At 50.3% G+C, this 17,194-nt stretch overlaps 7 protein-coding genes across 7 annotated transcripts; 3 read left to right on the forward strand and 4 right to left on the reverse strand.

Moving 5' to 3' along the window:
* Positions 1 to 369: 369 nt before the first annotated feature.
* On the reverse strand, positions 370 to 1,019 carry N7525_003640 (uncharacterized protein; the record flags this gene model as incomplete). Its single annotated transcript, XM_061212771.1, has 2 exons — positions 370 to 738; positions 786 to 1,019. The coding sequence occupies 2 exons, from the start codon at positions 1,017 to 1,019 to the stop codon at positions 370 to 372; spliced, it is 603 nt and encodes a 200-aa protein (XP_061069792.1).
* Positions 1,020 to 1,991: 972 nt separating this feature from the next.
* Positions 1,992 to 3,148, reverse strand: N7525_003641 (F-box protein; the record flags this gene model as incomplete). The annotated part of the gene is made up of 2 exons (XM_061212772.1): positions 1,992 to 2,353; positions 2,398 to 3,148. Coding segments are annotated over 2 exons (1,113 nt in total), but the record flags the coding sequence as incomplete, so codon positions are not given.
* A 735-nt stretch (positions 3,149 to 3,883) lies between these two features.
* Positions 3,884 to 7,899, reverse strand: N7525_003642 (putative nuclear migration protein; the record flags this gene model as incomplete). Its single annotated transcript, XM_002558908.2, has 2 exons — positions 3,884 to 4,758; positions 4,827 to 7,899. The coding sequence occupies 2 exons, from the start codon at positions 7,897 to 7,899 to the stop codon at positions 3,884 to 3,886; spliced, it is 3,948 nt and encodes a 1,315-aa protein (XP_002558954.2).
* A 2,633-nt stretch (positions 7,900 to 10,532) lies between these two features.
* N7525_003643 (haloacid dehalogenase, type II) lies at positions 10,533 to 11,321 on the forward strand (the record flags this gene model as incomplete). Its single annotated transcript, XM_002558907.1, has 1 exon — positions 10,533 to 11,321. The coding sequence occupies one exon, from the start codon at positions 10,533 to 10,535 to the stop codon at positions 11,319 to 11,321; it is 789 nt and encodes a 262-aa protein (XP_002558953.1).
* Positions 11,322 to 11,508: 187 nt separating this feature from the next.
* On the reverse strand, positions 11,509 to 13,276 carry N7525_003644 (uncharacterized protein; the record flags this gene model as incomplete). The annotated part of the gene is made up of 3 exons (XM_002558906.2): positions 11,509 to 12,104; positions 12,154 to 12,598; positions 12,659 to 13,276. The coding sequence occupies 3 exons, from the start codon at positions 13,274 to 13,276 to the stop codon at positions 11,509 to 11,511; spliced, it is 1,659 nt and encodes a 552-aa protein (XP_002558952.2).
* Positions 13,277 to 14,264: 988 nt separating this feature from the next.
* On the forward strand, positions 14,265 to 15,032 carry N7525_003645 (uncharacterized protein; the record flags this gene model as incomplete). The annotated part of the gene is made up of 4 exons (XM_061212773.1): positions 14,265 to 14,383; positions 14,442 to 14,511; positions 14,585 to 14,692; positions 14,751 to 15,032. 4 exons carry the CDS (start codon positions 14,265 to 14,267, stop codon positions 15,030 to 15,032), a joined length of 579 nt encoding a protein of 192 aa, XP_061069794.1.
* A 910-nt stretch (positions 15,033 to 15,942) lies between these two features.
* N7525_003646 (uncharacterized protein) lies at positions 15,943 to 17,053 on the forward strand (the record flags this gene model as incomplete). The annotated part of the gene is made up of 2 exons (XM_061212774.1): positions 15,943 to 16,002; positions 16,055 to 17,053. 2 exons carry the CDS (start codon positions 15,943 to 15,945, stop codon positions 17,051 to 17,053), a joined length of 1,059 nt encoding a protein of 352 aa, XP_061069795.1.
* Positions 17,054 to 17,194: the final 141 nt, after the last annotated feature.

Consider the following 17,194-nt stretch of genomic DNA (forward strand, 5'->3'; position numbering starts at 1 on the left):
AGTGAGAATAGAACAATAGAGGCTGGAGACTGGAGGTTGAAGGTTGATACTACAGACAGCTTCATTTATACATTATGTTCAGACATATAAACACGAAGATCAATGCATATGTACCTGTAGATTCGACACTTGTGTACATAGCCAAGCCCCGGGAGAGAATAATAATCGTACCACTCGGAAAACAATTTCGAATTTAGGTAACGACAACCCCCTAAGGGCTCTAGGTGGTAGAAGAAAGTGGTAGAGATGGTAGCATGAATAGATGGGTATATTATATATACTAACTATACTTATTGTTGACAGTTGCTGATTTCATCCCACTCCCTTCATCGCACTACGCCCCGTGCTGATACCCGTGGACTCATCCGCCTAGTCCACTACTCTGCCCATTGGGCTACCTCGCGTTGCTGCCCCCCGGTATCTAACACCACGCGGGGATCTGGAGTGACCACCCGCCCCTCCTCGGGGTCTTTCCTCATCACGGCCCTCCGACCTTCCCCGTTCGTGGGTCTGCAACGCCCACATCCTATTCAACTGGCGCTGCAGTGAGTCTCCCATCGCCTGGAGGTCCTCTTTAACCTGCGACACCTCTACCCTTGTCGCGGGCTTTGTCAGGTCGCCTTCACTTTTGGCCTTCTCGGCCTGCCTGTCGGCCCACCAGTTATACACGGTGACCAACTCCCTAATAAACTGCATCACAACAAGTGTGATGCCAAAGACTTTGGTGTAACAACGTCGCTTGGATAATCATGACGGTGAATTCATCCGAGTTTCGTTCACCACACTTGCATTGAACGCGCCAACTTCCTCGAATCCTTCTTTTTAGCCAGATTATCAGGGTTCATCTCGGAGGCTAACCCGTCGACTGTCTCGACATGTGTCATGCCTGCGAGATTGCATTTGATGTAAACCACAAGAGCATCGGCCTTCAGCACTAAGCACCAGATCTTCGACAGGCGACGATTCACACGTATATCCTTGCGTACTTGAACGAGCGCTCGGTCACATTGTTCGGTCATGCAGGGCTTCGTGTACGTGCTCATGATATGGCCCAGGCCTGCTTCAAGCTGTAAACCTGAGCAGCACGTTCAACCTCGGCCGTATGTAGATGCGCACGGCCACACTCGTCTCGTCGTGCCGGATCATGATTTTGCTTGAGAGGCTGTTTCAGGATGCACAGGAGCAGGCACACCCAAGCACGTGGGCGACAGTGGTAGGGAGATGAAGAAGGAGGTAATTTTAGTCATGGGCATTTGAGTACCTAGTGCGTGATTTTGCAGAGATTAGATGAGATTAGATGAGAAGAAGGAAAGAAGAGTCAGTTTTTGTGCGTTCTGTGAAGCTTATCCATAGGACTATGTATGAGTAAGACCTCGTGACTACCCTCAGGAAGAATCCACTCTCCTTTTGCTTTGAATTTTGAATTGATACTGACATTCCTTTCACTTTGCTTTCACTTTGCTCTCACCTTGCTCTCACCTTGCTCTCACCTTGCTTTCACCTTGTTATCTTCATATTTTGATAGAACGATCATCCATACTGTACCCTGGTCCTGGTGACCACAGGATAAAGCTCGCTGGGGATAAGAATCACACTGCAGACTTGACCATATTCCAAGGAATATTCTCATTCATGGTATGCCCCATGACGTCGAGGGAAGCTCGGCTGGTAGGAGAGTCTTTGCATCATTTTTGGGTGTGGCTAATATGGTTGCTGAGACGGATTTTTCCGATATTCGTCGCTGCTGCGGTGTTCATTCTTCTGCCGGCCAGGCTATAATTATCCCTAGAGAGATAGGCAGTGAAAACTCTTCCAATCCTAGCTCGGGTTGTTGCTAGGTAAAGGCAAGTCACGAATATAATTTTCGTTTATTTCTTTGTGTGTGACAGTCCCCTTGTCTCGAGATATGGCCAAAACGCTTAGTAAAGATCGCAGCAATCTACCTAGGTACTTCCCGTTTTCTTTGAAGGCTCTTTGTATGCAATATACCAACGGTTCCCTCCTGCTTTAGTGAAAGGCTTGCCATTCTTGAATTGCTGGTTTTCCAGATGGGAGAGGTTACGAGACCTTAAGTCCTCAAATGATTGAGGTGCCATCTCTTCAAAACACAAGCGGGGGCTTGTAAGTAAGTGCCTTGGGTCATCTAAGTCAATCCAACTGTCCGAATATGGCGCAATGACTTGAGTATTCCACAATATGTCATCTTGAGTTAGACCAGGGCCCAGATTAACCCACCTTGTCAAGACGACGGCTATTTTGGAATCAAATTCACCTATTTCAATCTGTATATCCGTATTGCACATTTGGCAGTTATAGGTGAAAGAGGCCTTCCCTCCGTTGCGTTGCGTAAGGACTCCACAGTGGGAGTGATAAAACTAAGAAGAAAGCCGTCTACACACGGCATCAAGTTGTCAAGAGGATCCGGATGGATTCTTCTTCTGCCTTGACGGAAAATCAAATCGTCTAGCTCCTCAACGAGAACTATGTCCTGCATTCTGATATAGAGACCGAGGGGGTCAGGACATATCTGTGCCTCCGTTGAGAATAGCGAGAGTAGCTCTGGGTAGACAGACTGCATGGGGTAGTGGCGAACTTGTGTGTAGGATAGAGAATCAGTGCTAATCCCAGATCTCGGACCATAGTGAAACCTCTTCATTGCAAGCTTAAGGTGGAGGAAAGAAAATTCGTATTGTGTATAAGCAATTCCACAGTGAGTTCTCATAGTGCACGAAGTCGAGAACCACCTTCTAGTCTGGACACACGGGAGTCGGCAAGTTTTTTCGCGCTCTGATACGGAGAGTCCAAAGCTTTCGGATCCATCATACCGATGAAGAATGTTGCACATCTCGCAGCTGAAGTATTCTGGAGTATCTCTTTCCAGCCGGTTTAAGATTGAGAGAGTATCATCTTGTGTGCGAGGAGGTAGTCGCTTTATTTGTCTCTGAGACAGTGCAAAAAATCGGCGATTGCAAAGGGAAAAGCAAACAAGATCAACAACTGGAAGGAAGTCGGATATTGACAATAATAGCTCCGGGGGAAGTCCGGCAAGCGTGGTCCTACGGGGGATTTCAGAAGGGCTGATCGCCTTAGTCGCCTTATTCGGCCGGGTGAGGTAGGATTTAACACGAGTCAGAGTCTTCATAATCATTGTCAAAGTACACAGGTGTTGTCTAAGAGAGGAGGTAAAGAAAGAAAGTATAGGAGACCGGTTACCTAGGTAGGTAGAAGTAGACTTAGTAATCGGCCGGTTATGAATTACCTAGGTAGGTAGGTAGGTAGGTAGGATTCAGGAAGTTTCCAAGGATCTGGCTCAGGAAGATTCATCCATATGACATCTATGTATAGTGGCATTTCATGAGTATTTGAACCCCAATACTTCTATTGTTGACCGTCCTGGTTACCGCCCTTCCAGTACTACTAGTATTGACCCCACCCGATTAGATGTGAGTGGATGTAAAATTCTTCCGGCTGTGCATATAATCCAGGATCTGCTGGGTTGATAGTTGGAATGTCAAAAAAGAAAAAGAAAAGAAAAGAAAAGAAAAAAAAGAACGCCCTTCTCCCTCCCGCTGCACGAGAAATGGTATCCAAATCAAAGTGGTATCAACTCGAAAGCGACAAATAATAAATGGCATGTAATGGATGCGTGAGGTGTGCAAAGCAGAGAATAAATATGAATAGGTGACAGTGACAAAATAGAGGATGAATATGTCCAGTGACGACGTACGTAGACAAGCCACGGAGAGACGTGGCGATGAACCTGCGCCAAATAGGTGTTTTTGAAAGAAGGAATAGGTAGATGGTAAGTGATAATAATAAAAAAAAAAAAAAAGAAGCGAGGAAAAGGCAGAGAGAGCGCAAGCGAAACTCATCCACTGTAGAATTAGAATCCCCGCCATGGATCATCAGGACGGTATGAGAGCTCACTCCCATGAACCGAAGGCGTGTCAAACTCGTACCGCCTCTCACTCCACTGACTGGAAGTCTTGCGGATATGGCGCTGACGAGGAGGCGCACGAGGACGGTTAATCTGTTCGGCATGGTGGTCGATGAAAGCCTCCATACGCACAGTGCCTATGTCGAACATGTTGCTGCCCGCCACACTGGAAGCACGGCCACTTGCCTCGGAAGTGCGTCGACTGACACTGCTGCGGCGGCTTCCAATGCCCGCGGGTACGGCTGGGGCTTGCATGGCGGGGAAATGTAGCTCCGAGGAGGCGGCCGTGGTGCCGCTGTGCGAAGATGGCATAGTGCCAGTGCTGGAGAAGCTGCGGAGAGCGTGGAGGGCTGGGGGACGGGGTGCGGTGTTGCTGCGCTTGCGGTTGTGGGTTGAGAAACGGGGCACGTGTGGTGCGTCGGCTGCTAGGTCGATGCTGCCACCTGGAATTTCGGGGACTGGGGCTGGAGCGCCGGCGCTATTGAAGGAGCGTTTGCCGCTGGGCATTGGGCGGGGGCGGCCTTTTGCGACGCGGATGGAGTCGCGGATTGGGTTTCGGCGGAGGGAGGCGTGAGGTAGGGTTGGGGATTCTTCTTGCGGGACTGGAGGTAGAGCTGATAGTTCTTGGAGGCCCATGGAGGAATGGCTAAGGAAGGAAAGGGCCGTCAGCCAGACGTAGTGGCGTTCGATGGTTAGCGCTGTGAATTTCAGAGCGCGCTGTGGTGTCAGCACCAGGATGGCGCGGTTGAATGGGGTCGAAGAGCCGGCGCCTTTGGGTACAGGGTTGTCATCTTTGACGTCGAGGACGGATTGAATGGTGACTGTAACGGCAGATACCATGTTAGCTTCCACTTCAACCAACTCAAGATGAGTTTTCTGGAAGACTTACACTTCCGGCCACTCTTGCCGAGCAAGGCAGGCCCACTCGTAGGCTGTTTACTACTCCACATAATGGACCCTTCGTACGGGGCGAGCCAAACCCATCGCTTATGTCGGACACTACTATTCGTGATATTTGCCGACACATCGTCAGGGTTCTTGCCCTCCCAATTCTCCTTGGACTCGCCCATCCCGAACGATTTGCGTCGACGGACGTACTTAAACATCCACTCGCCAACCATGGTCTGAGCAATAGCATCAACGACACTGGTCGGCTGCACACCGCCAGTGGAATCCTTTCTTTCGCGCTGTTCATGGTTCAAGGTTTGGGACGGAGTCGCACGGTGCGAGGCACGTTTTGTGTGCCCGTACCGCTCGCGAGGTGCTGTGATCTCATCACATGGCATCGGCGGTGGTCGGTATGGTCGATATACGGGGCTTTCTGGGGAGAAGGTCGAGGTCGACCGTGACGGGGAAGAGAGGGTTTCGGGTCTCTCGGTAATATCTGTTTGCGACGTTTCTGCAGCGGATCGCACTCGGCGGAGAGTTGGGCGCCGGACAACGGATTGGCGACCACGGTCTGAGAACTGTCTGCCAGCTGAGCGGGTAGGACTTGGCGGTCCGTCGCTGCCATTGAGCGGGAGGTTGCGTGAGCTGAGACGGATGGGAACGGGGAATGGCGGTGCAATGCTTGAGCCTGCACTGCCGCTCTCGAGGCTTGGTTCGCTGGGACTGCGGGCGCGGGGCTTCTGGTGCGCGGCGGTCCCGCTGGAGATCATGGCCATTTTGCGCATGCCGGGCTGGCGAGTAATCGAGGAAGCCGTGCCAGACCGTTGGGAAGCCCGAGAACGACCAATATCGGGTGGTCTTGACTCCGGGGAAGACATCTGCTCGTCAACTTCGGGAAGAGGCATATCGTCCAAGCTGGGTCTCGATTTCGTAGTGATGAGTCTGCCACGGCTGACAGTGTATGCAGCAAATGGGCGGTTGAGGAGCTCATCGTCGGTGAAGACGTCACGCTCGCCATGGGGGCCTTCGTCGTCACTATTGTGTTCAAAGCCGGCGAAAAGACTGCTAGACCGTAAAGGTCGTCGAATGTTGGACACGGCATCATCTGAGAGCGGGCCATTGTCGTTGTTACCGGGGTAGGCCTGCACAGGATCTGGCCCGGGTGCTCTAGGAGGCTTCACGGGACGTTCTGTCGGCTGGTCTGTTATCAGATGTCTCTGTTTCCTTTTTTCGGACCGTGGCGGAAGCGGGGGCGCAGTGTAAGACTCCAGGCTATGCTGCTGAGGCTCAGGTCGAGGTAGTGCATCTTGAATAGCAGAAGGAAGAAGACTAGCGGGAAGTTTGATAGGGCGTCGGTCGATACGGATCTCCTCGGTTTGGATGGCGACGGATCGACAATCAGCAATTGCCCGGAAGTTGGCCTGACAACCGACGTTCTTGGTTTGCGGTGGAAGAACGACACTGTTCCGAGGCGAGGATGGCTCTGAGCCTGGTGGGTGGATAGCGATCATTGGAATATCTATCTTCGATGGGACATCGTTCGGGGATAAGTTGACACGATTCTCGCTTTGAACAACATCTGTTTCCGAGACGACATCAGTCTGCGTGGACACCGATGTCATTTGCACCGGTTCTTTTGTGGATCTAACAGGTTGAGGCGACTCGGCCTCATTGGGCGTCGATGGAGGAGTTGGGGGCTCATCCACTGTTTGACAAGAACTAGAAACCATCTGAGGTGCAACGGCGAGCGTGGTGCTGTCTTTTGTTCCTGGTATGCTCGCGTGCTCTGAAACCGTTTCGATGGACTCAGGACCAAGGTTGTATACAACCTTCGCTTCTATCGTAGGCGATGCAGGAGGTGAGTACTGGATGCCCATATCGCGGTATTCGACCGCCGAGTCAAGTTTCACTGGGCTAGCAAGCCCGAGTTCCCGGGTACGGAACTCCATGGCAGTGGGTGAGTGTAAATCGGAGCTCTGAAGGGACAGACCCAATATCTTCCTGGCCTTGGAAGAAATACTATGTGATCCCTGTGAGTGAACCGACATTGGGCGTTCTTCGGGGAGGGCCTCCGGGGAGGCGGGAGCTTCATCGTCAGAGGGAACAAACTCGTCCTCTTCATCGAAGTCGAGCTCCTCTGCCAGGTTTAGACCCGAACTATTCTTGACCCCAGGCGCAATACTCATAACCGAGCACCGCACGTTATGGAGTATGACCGCCTCTTCAACTTCTTCCGAGCTGACGCTGGTTACGCTCGTGCGTCGGCGGCCTAGGCTACTAGATGCCAGGCTGGCCGAATCGCTTTCTTTATTCCTGTCATGAACAATGCCACGATTCTCACTCGTGTGTGAATGGGGGTGGGTAGTCGCCACTTCCTGGGCCGCTGCGACCTCATTCAAAACGGTCTTCAAACGGCCCTCCACTACGTGAACCTTGCGTTCCAGGGCTCGGCGTTCATCCGCCCAGGACTCTTGATCGCGATTCCAGAGTAATTGGGTTCGTTCGACGTCCTCCTCCCGGCTTCGAGCTTTCTTCTGTGCCTGCTCGAGCTTCCTACGAACATCGCCGATGTTCTCAACGGCCTCATCGCGCTCCCGAGCTAGCTCTGTCATCGCAGATGACGTCCCACCTTCCAGTAGTTGGATTTGGTGTCTCAACGAGCGCCCTTCCGAGGTCGCCCGGGAGAGATTCGCGGCCAATGTTTCATTTTCCGTCCTTGATTCGTCCAAACTCTCTTCCAATCCGTCGATTGCCTTGGCTTTGTTCTCTACTTCTCGCCGCAGCGATAGAATCTCCGATACGAGAGATGCATGGAGAGTAGGTGTGATCCTCCGCGGGTCGAAAGGCGATAAGGTATCCTCGGTAATATCGATATCATCTTCGTCTGTTTGTCCGTCGGGGGAGAATGCGGGGGTTGGGAGGCCAGGTGGAGAGGAAGGCGGTGGGGAGGAATCTCGCCGGCGCAAAGACGGTCTCGATCTTGATCTTCCTTTGGATGGAGCTCGAGATCTGGCTCTGGAGGATGGTGCCGGGGACTGGTGGGCCATGGAGGCCGGGGATTGTAAATCGGCCATCTCTCTTTGCGCATGTGGCGAATGAAAAGCCTCAAACCATCACCGGGGCTTTGCTCGTTGGGCTAGCCAGAGCACTTCAGGCACTGGATCCCATCAAAAGACTACCGTAGTTCAACCATTCGATTATTAACTGTTTCGAAGCCGGTGCTGATCTGTCTTCAGAGACAAGTTTCACCTGCAATCGACTGGTCGAACGCGGGATGGAGGGGGATTCAACGCTGGGACTTTGTGGAACTTGGTGGAACGAAGAGGTCAGCCACAGTTACAACGGGAGACACGCTTGAGCGGGCCCAATGCCGATATTGGGGGGAGAGAGGCACCCTAACTCTACTTACTCCAGTGACAGACAGGTCAGACCGGTTTAGTTTAAGAGACGAGTAAGGTGTCAACCTGGTATGGCCGATCCCGGCGAAAATAGATCAGTCTGAATGATGTGAGGGCCGATCACAATTAGAGAATAGAGAATCTCTCTCAAGATCCTCGCCAGTAGATCTACGGAGGCAATGATCTGAGAAGAGTTGGGGCTTAGACCGTAGATTACGGAAAAAAGACCAAAGACCTAAGGGGAATTTAGATCAGCCTTGCGGCACACCTGCGCATATCGGAGACACGGACGCGAGGAGAGTCTTTGGACTTTTGACGCCAAAAAAAAAAAAGAGGAAAAAGTGCCAGGGGCGTTCGTTAGGGGGTATATGGGGAAAGAAAAGAATCCACCCGATTAGTCCGTAGGATTAAGACTCCACTGCAGCTGCCAGGCACTAAGACATATGAGCTCCAGTCAATCTGAAGATATCCCCTGTAGAAAACGCTTTCGGGGTCTGTTCGCCAGAGATAAACATAGACCAGAGTCTATACTCCATATTGTATCTTGTCAAAGGCCAGGAGAAGCCGATTATCTGGAAACAAAGGAACAAAGAAAGGTAAAAAAGAGGATTAAAATGGAGCCGTAATCTCGAGAGAGCGAGCTAGTATTGATCAAAAGGGTCGACAGTCCACTGAAAAAGGAAAATGAGTGTGCTGGGAATCATAAATTAACTGCCTGGGATTCTCCGTAGGTGCGCGTTAGGATGATGAAGCTCAAGGGTTTCTTGAGCCGGGAAGATCACCCCCTATTTTCCTTTTGGTGAAATCGATGAAGGTACTCCGTAGGCAAATCATAAAAAGAAGAAATGCCTTTGCAATGGCCAATAGTGTGAATTCCGAAGACACTAATATAGCAATGGTTAGCGTGTTTGAGAATATAATTAAATGGCTGTGTTGGCGTCCAATTCGTAGCTTGTTTGGGCGACGATCGCCGTAAACAATTTCGCATGAGAGCCGACGAGAGCCTGTGGTCTGGTTTCAGAGTCCCTCGGGTGCATATGTTGCATATTGCATGTTGCATGTTGCATGTTGCATAGTATTTCATTGCTGTCCTTTTTTTTGTGACGCTTCTGCCCAAGGAGACAACCAAATCGTCAAATAGTCAAATCATCTAGTGCGTGCGGACATTGTCGCGGATCAGGGGTAAAAACACCAGCCCCATCCAAGGTCTCCACTAGGAGCTTCGAAGGAGGAACCCACATCAAGCCGAAATGAAGAACCAAACTTCCATTGTTATGGTGTGAAATCTGGTACGGTAGTCCGTACGGGAGTACACCGTACGTACTCCATGGCCTCTATAGCCTCGGTCTGGATTGGAGTTTCTCTTGCATATGTCGATGCAAGTGCCGGTCGCGCAATTGGCGAACGTTGTAGGCGTACGGAGTACAACAACCAATGACTGGCAATGAATGCTTTATTATCGTATCCCAAGTACTCCGTACTCCGAACGGAGTCATGCCTAGACTCTGTATGTCAAGCCCCTAAATTGCCATTGAAAATCGGACTAACGGGGCTTGACACGAAGAAGTCAGGAATCTCCGCGAACCACTGCCCCCCATTTGCCCCACTGCTCTCGGGGGATACCACGAGGTACTTTTGACTCGGACGCGGGCCGTTGACAGGTCGGTATTCGCTGATATTTCATATATCCTTGCTCAGTTCCTTTGTTTCTCCGACAGCGCTAGTGATGAGTCTAGCCCGGAGGCGCAGGGCGACAACTTCAGTGACACGGGAGGGCCGAACGTGTACGGTGTATGGAGTACAAAGTATGAATGCTGGGAAAGACACTAATAATCAATGAATGATCGTCAAATTGACAATGACCGTGATTTGCTTGAGTTGAGAGAGACAAAGTCGGGGGAAGGCGGAAAAAGAACAGGCAGAATGTTCTCCCATGCACATTCCTTAAGACCCAGCACTCAGCATCACCTTGAAAAGTACTCGAACTTATTACAATGTGTGCTTGTCTCCACAGAAACAAATGAATCCCTTCTTAACCCAATAACCTTTCCGCCAGAACAATCAGGCCGATAGATCTGGAGATGCGATTAACCGGACTGACTAAGCATATTTGCGCGCCCGAGGTCATTCCAAGAGCATTGGATAGACTCGATTTCACTCTGACCTACATACACATCTAGCTGGGATCTCAACTTGTTAATATCCCAACTGGGAAGAGCTCGGTAACCGACATAACCTCGAAAGTGCGGGGAATAGCTGCATATCAACCATCAACATATCCCCAACAACACCAACATCAACTATCCAAAATGTCGACAGACCACCCGCCTCAAATGCTATTTTTCGATACATTTGGCACAGTAGTGTCGTGGCGTACATGTGTCGCGGAAGAGCTGAACGCAGCCGCCCTAGATGCTGTGAACCATGCCCACAAGGACCTCCCAGCCGATTTGCGGGACCGCGCTGCAGCCATGACCTGGGACGACTGGCTAGCATTCGTCGCAGACTGGCGGCAGACTTACAATGGGTTTACCAGATCATTTGATCCATCCAACGAGTTTGTGTCAGTCGATCAGCACCACTACAATGCCCTTCAGGACCTCCTGCGGCAGCGTGGTCTGGACGGCCTGTTCACTGACGATAAGCTGTGGGAACTTGCTTTTGCCTGGCATCGGCTCAACCCGTGGCCAGATAGTGTCCAGGGTCTTGAGTTATTGAACCGTCTGTTCGACACTTCTACCCTGTCGAATGGGAATGTCTCTTTACTGCAGGATCTCCAGCGACTTGGGTCACTGCCTTTCAAGCATCTTGTTAGCGCAGAGAACTTCGGAGCTTACAAACCTTCTCCGCTGGTTTATAACGGGGCTGCCAAAAAGTTTGGACTGGAGCCAAGTCAGTGCGCGCTGGTTGCGGCGCATCTGCACGATTTGAAGGCGGCGAAGAGCTGCGGTTTTCAGACTATCTATGTGGATCGTGAACAGGAGGAAGAGATGTCAAAGGAGCAGGCTGCGATGGCCAAGGCGGAGGGTTGGGTGGACATGTGGGTTGATCTTGAGTCTGATGGCTTCCGAGAGGTGGCAAGGCGATTTGGAATTTGAGTAAGATTGATGTGCGCTCTAGTGTCAGCAGAGAGAAGGGATAAGAAGAAGTGTCGGGTCTTGCTCTGGCGGGCAAGCGTGCATATTTGGGCAGATTAAATGAACACTTGAAAGATAATCGGTCCATTTGGCCCAGATTCTAACATGTCTTTTCCTCCTCCCATAGCCACATTCCAAATCCGCAGAATCAAGCCCACAGGATATTTAATCTCCGCCACCCCGTAGCTGGAGATGGAATGGGTTCCGGATTTTCATTAGCGATGTGAAGGAATTCCTGGATTGGAATCTCTTCCAGCGTAACAAGTCGGGTCTTTCGCCAAAACTTGTACCCAAAATATAAGACAAACAGAAGGGGGATGTTGAAGTATGACGACACAAAGGTTTGAGGACTCCAATTGTCCTCGATAAACACGTAGAATCCGCCAGTAAGCAGAATTGTAGTGAACGAAACCAGAGAAATCCATGCTGCATAAGGTTGAAAGGGGCTTTTCCAAGGAAGTTCAGTACGGCTGATCTTTTGCTTCTTACAGCCATAGAAGAACCTCAAGTAAATTACCTCTATATTGATCCAATGCACCAAAGAGGCAGCTGAAACCAGTTGCTGGAGCCAATCGAATACCACGGAAGCTGCGGATGATAGTGTCATATACCCCAAGGCAAGAAAAGATCCAACTGCGGCAACTGACATCCAGGGAACACCGAAGCGATTGAAGCGAGTAAATAGTTTCGGGGCATGTCCCTCTTGGGCGAGACCATATAGCGTTCTGGTTCCAACGAGCATTGCTGTCTTCGGGTTAGCAGAAGTAGAGTAGCCAACAGAGTCCCTACTCACCAGAGTTAGCAGCGCTCCATGCACTTGTGATAACGACGGCATTAATGATCGAAGGTACCGTTTTGATCCCGACATTATTGGCAGCGATTGCAAATGGAGATGCTCCGGCATCCCCAGAATTTGACATCAGCCCCTTATCATTGGAGGGGACAATAAGGCCCATCATAAAAATGGTGGTCAGATAAAATATCAGGATTCTCCAGAACACACGTTTGGCAGCCTTGGGAATGTTATGACGAGGATTCTGCGTTTCAGCTGCTGCAACTGAGATGTTCTCGACGTTAGAAAATGCATAAGCTGCACTGCTCAGAACACGCCAAAACCCAAGGAAGCGTCCCCATGAGCCATCGATACCAAGAAACTGCACAAAGGGTCCAGGGTCTCGCCAGAATCGAAAGCCCATGGGATAACCCCGCGGGCCTGCCCCAGCGGTGATGCAGATACTCTATATGAAAAGCAGTCAGAAACCAACCAGCGCATCCTTTGCGCAGCGTGACCTACTCACCATGATATTCACACCCACAATGAGCGCAATCTTTAACATTGCAAAGACAAATTCCAACTCGCCGTAGATGCTGACCAATAGCATATTGCTAATAACAAGCAGCGCACCAAGGACGCAGATCCATACCGCATGGTTAGCATCAGACCAAAAGTCGATAATGACAGCACAAGCCACCATCTCAGCCGGCAGTAGGATAGCATTTGCATAAACACTATTCCAACCTTGAGCAAACGCCAGCGCAGGGTCAACGAACCATTCTGCGTGTCGTATAATGCCACCGGAAAGAGGCGCTAGAGCACTGAGCTCAGCCACGGAAAATACCACGCAGCAGATAAGCATGCCCACAATGGAATATGCGAGCAACATGCTTAGTGGTCCACCCCTTGCTAGGGACTTTCCGGTCGCAAGGAAGAGACCAGTACCGATCGTTCCAGCCAGGGCTATCATTTGAATATGACGTTGTTTGAGACCTCGTCTTGTGTGAACCAGCTCGGAAATGATTGTCTGCGTTTTGGCGTTGTCTTTGCCCGCGAGGGTACGTTTGAGGATAGGTCTGGCCTCATTTTCGCGTGTGGTGACCCCTTCGTTTTGCTCCAGGACTTGAGCATGACTGTTCATTGCAAATGAATGGGAGAGGACGACCAAAATGGTGAGTGAGGAGGTGGTGTCAGATTGGGATGTTGCCTGGATGTGCCTAATCGGGGGTTATGAAGATATTAAATGTCCATATCCATGTTGCGACAAGGACAGAATCAAAAGGACGATACCTCTTATTGGTTCTCGCGTGCATAATCTCTTATCGAACTTCGACACGACTGCAACCCTGGCCCGGTCGATATTGCGGACGCCAAAAATGGAAATATCAAGCATATCACCTTATCACCTTGTCTTCCTGGATATAATCTTTTATTTCATTTCTTGTCTCAGGTCTCCAACGGCTTGCATTTTGACAAAATCCCAACTGTTTTGCCCTGCAGGGAAGCCCTTCTTAACACCCAAGCAGTATATGTAAATCAATATCGACCTGTGACAGAAGGAGTCGTGAGAAAATATCATTGGAATTATTATTGTACCACAATAAACATGGTAGTCGTGAGGCAAGACAAATTAAGACCTTGAATGAGCAGTGTGGCCCTGTAAGATGTCGAGGAGAGTCGAGGGACTCAGGGCAATTCTTTTGCTTTTCTTTGTATATGAACGTTTAAAGGCATTCCTGTGACATCAATGTCATAGAGTATGAGCTTGATGTTGTTCATGGCCACTGGTCTGAGAATAGCGTCAAATTTCGCTCCTTCCTCGCGACTGCGATATGTAGGTTGTTTGAGCTGTCCGATCTCAGTGGCTTGCTAGGTCCTTAACCAGGTCTGTTCTCTCATCAGACATTCGCCTAGGTCATCGTCGCTCGTTTGCTTACATTGATTTCTCACACCCACGACCATCGCATACCCATCGCCAAATCAAGTCTGCGAGTCCACCAGGCACGTATATCATCCAATCTGCTCGAATTCAATTGATACTGGGAGATCTTAGTGTCGCACCTCAGACAGTAAAGTTCCCAGAGTGCATCAGAGCCAAGTTGCTAATCAAGTGCCTTGTTTCAAGCAGGATGGCCTCCAAGCCTGCAGACCCGCCCCTTACGAACCCTTGGATCTCTAGCGATGGTAGCCCACTCCGGGGGTTCTACTGGACGAGAATCGACCCGAAAGTGCAACCTAACTACTGGGTGTAAGCATATGTCCCCCAAGTCCTTCGGTTGATATTTACTCACGCGCAAATTTTGGAGCCAACGCAAGAAAGTGTGTGCATGCCGACAGCACTCCTCAACCCAGTGGCCGGTTGACCATGCGATGATTGTGAGTATTCAAATCGAGTTACCCCAAGGGCTAATATTTCAAGATATGGCTAACTCTTGTCGGTCTTCCAAAGGAAATCCCTCCATGTGCCTTCAGGTGCCCATATTGCACGGCTCTCGATACCGCGAACGGGCGACCTCAACCGGGACGGGTAAAGAGGCATATTTCGACAGCGCATATTGTGAGTATACCAGTATACCTACGCATCCTAGCCTCGGAGTGATACTCATATCATTTAGAGAAAGCAAGGAGACTTCTATGTGGGACTGCGGGTTTCCTGTAAGTGTACCTCAAAGCCGAAAGAGGCACGCATGCTGACCTTTGCTGTCTTTGTTCTCAGATTGCTCCTAATCCAATGCTGTCTCGAGTCGCAGTCAAGAGGAAGCCCTGTCCGCGACCCCACGGTTAGGGTGTGCACAAGAATAGTTCGCCGTAGCTATCTTGCAAGCCGATTGAAAGGGAACATTATGAACAATGGGAAATTGAAATCTCAGTCAATCCTAGAGCCTAGAACTCAATAGTAGGACTTGTTCTGTTCAGCATGATACTGGCATCCACGGGTGAAATAAGTGCAATGAGAAGATAGGAGTATGTGATAAGACATAGCCCCTTGCTCCGATGCCAGAGGGACTTTTTTCACGTTAGCTTATTGGTAGGTGTAGTGGACGACGATTCCAGATTAACTGTTCGCCCTCACTGGCTTGCTTCGTTTCAGTGATGTCAGTCGAGTGATTGTCGACTTGATTGCCTAGAAGGTGTTGAGATTCTGCTACTTAACAGCATCAGCATAAGCCCTTTCTTTAGGCCATAAGCTCCAAGGTTCTTTGTGATTACTTCTTCGACGACACCTCCATCGCGCATCATGGTCGTTCTATCATCTTTATTGACGGTAGAAAGACGATGTACAATTGGTATCATGGTTCTCCCTTTAGATCAACGCCCAACGGCTGTGGAAATTCACTTCTCGCTCTTGTCATTCCTAAAGTCGAGGGAAACTGTAGTTCCGTTGAGACGCGTCCTTAGGATCTCTAGTTATGGCTCATGCGACCCCAACTCGCTGCTTTTCGTTGCCGCTTAATGAGGTTCTGTTGGAAGTTAGTTCATGCTAATACGAGGATAAGGGTACATGGATACATTCAGCTGTATTCATGTTTTCGTTTCACGTTAGTTAAGAGTCGATATAGGGATGATGAACTGGAGCGAAGTATGAACTAAAATTCCGATATCGGGAATTGGTAATATAATACCAGAATACCTGCTAGTAATATTATATTCGAGCCCTAACTTTCATCGTTACCGTTTTTCGCGAAGCCGGTATCGGAATAAGTCCGTGATAGCTCCTTATCTGATTCTCTTATCAGATCTGACGCACATTGTTAAACCAATCTGCACCTGGGTATTACTACCACCTGCGGCACCCAACATCTGATAATGCAACTCAAGCTACTCACCTCACTGGCCCAGGGGCAGCCCGGTGTGTTACACCACTGCGTACGCCACCCACCCGGCAGCTAAGCCATCCGCACTGCTAACGCCACCTCAGACCGAAACCCTCGTCGCATTCGAATACACCCGCAGCCATGTACCCAAGCCCCACACACTCGTCTTCGTCGGCGGGCTAGGCGACAGCCTCGGCTCAGTCGACTATTTGGGCGACGTCGTTCGCGCGCTAGACCCATCCCAATGGAGCGTATTTTCGTTGATCCTATCCTGCGCCGGCGGCGGGTGGGGCATGGGACGACTGGGCAAAGACATCGACGAGCTCTCGCAGTGCGTGTCGTACATCCGCAAATACAAAGAGCCACAATTCGGTGCCGGAAAGGTGGTCATCATGGGACATTCGACAGGTAGCCAGGACGTGATGCACTACATCAACTGTCCCAACCCACGGCCGGCACACCCTGTCTTCGACCGCCACTGGAAGCCAATTGTGCGGGAACCTGTTGACGGGGCTATTATGCAAGCGCCTGTTTCTGACCGCGAGGGCATATTATGGGTTGTGAAGTGTGGCACTGAACGTGATAGCCCAGCCAAGATGCGCGCGATATACAATAAGGCTGTTGCTGATGCGCGGCGGGCAACGTATGAGGATCATGATCTTGTTGATACGGTCGTGCCGTTATCTGTGACGTCGCGGATTGGGTATCCGCCCTCTGCGCCGGTTAGCAGTCGACGGTTCTTGAGTCTGGTTAGCCCAGATAGTCCGGAGGATCCGTCTGAGGATGATTTGTTTAGTTCCGATTTAAGTGATGAGCAGTTCCGTAGCACATTTGGCATGATTTGTGAGAGGGGTTTGCTGAAGCAGAAAATGCTGGTGCTGTACTCTGGGAGGGATCAGTCGGTTCCCCCGTGGGTTAATAAGGAGGCTCTCTTGAAGAGGTGGCAGATTGCTGCTGATGGGAGTGGGCGACAGATCTGGGATCCAAGGAGTATGGTTATTCCTAATGCATCGCATGCACTGAGTGATAGCGATCAAGCGGAGCCACGGCGGATTTTGGTGGAGAGGGTGACGGCTTATTTGAATGATATTCAGCGAGGGTGATTTCTGCTGAAGCAGTGAGATTGTACGTTGGTCCGGGGTTGTAAATATGTTTCTATAGTGCGATGGGGACATTTAGATATTTAAGATAGTACAAGCTGAACAATATCTGAGGTCTCGGATACCAACCTTGGAAGTTCTCTA

The sequence above is a fragment of the Penicillium rubens genome, assembly GCF_028828025.1.
Source record: "Penicillium rubens strain IBT 27055 chromosome Unknown utg000002l_segment0_segment0, whole genome shotgun sequence".
Lineage (NCBI taxonomy): Eukaryota > Fungi > Ascomycota > Eurotiomycetes > Eurotiales > Aspergillaceae > Penicillium > Penicillium rubens.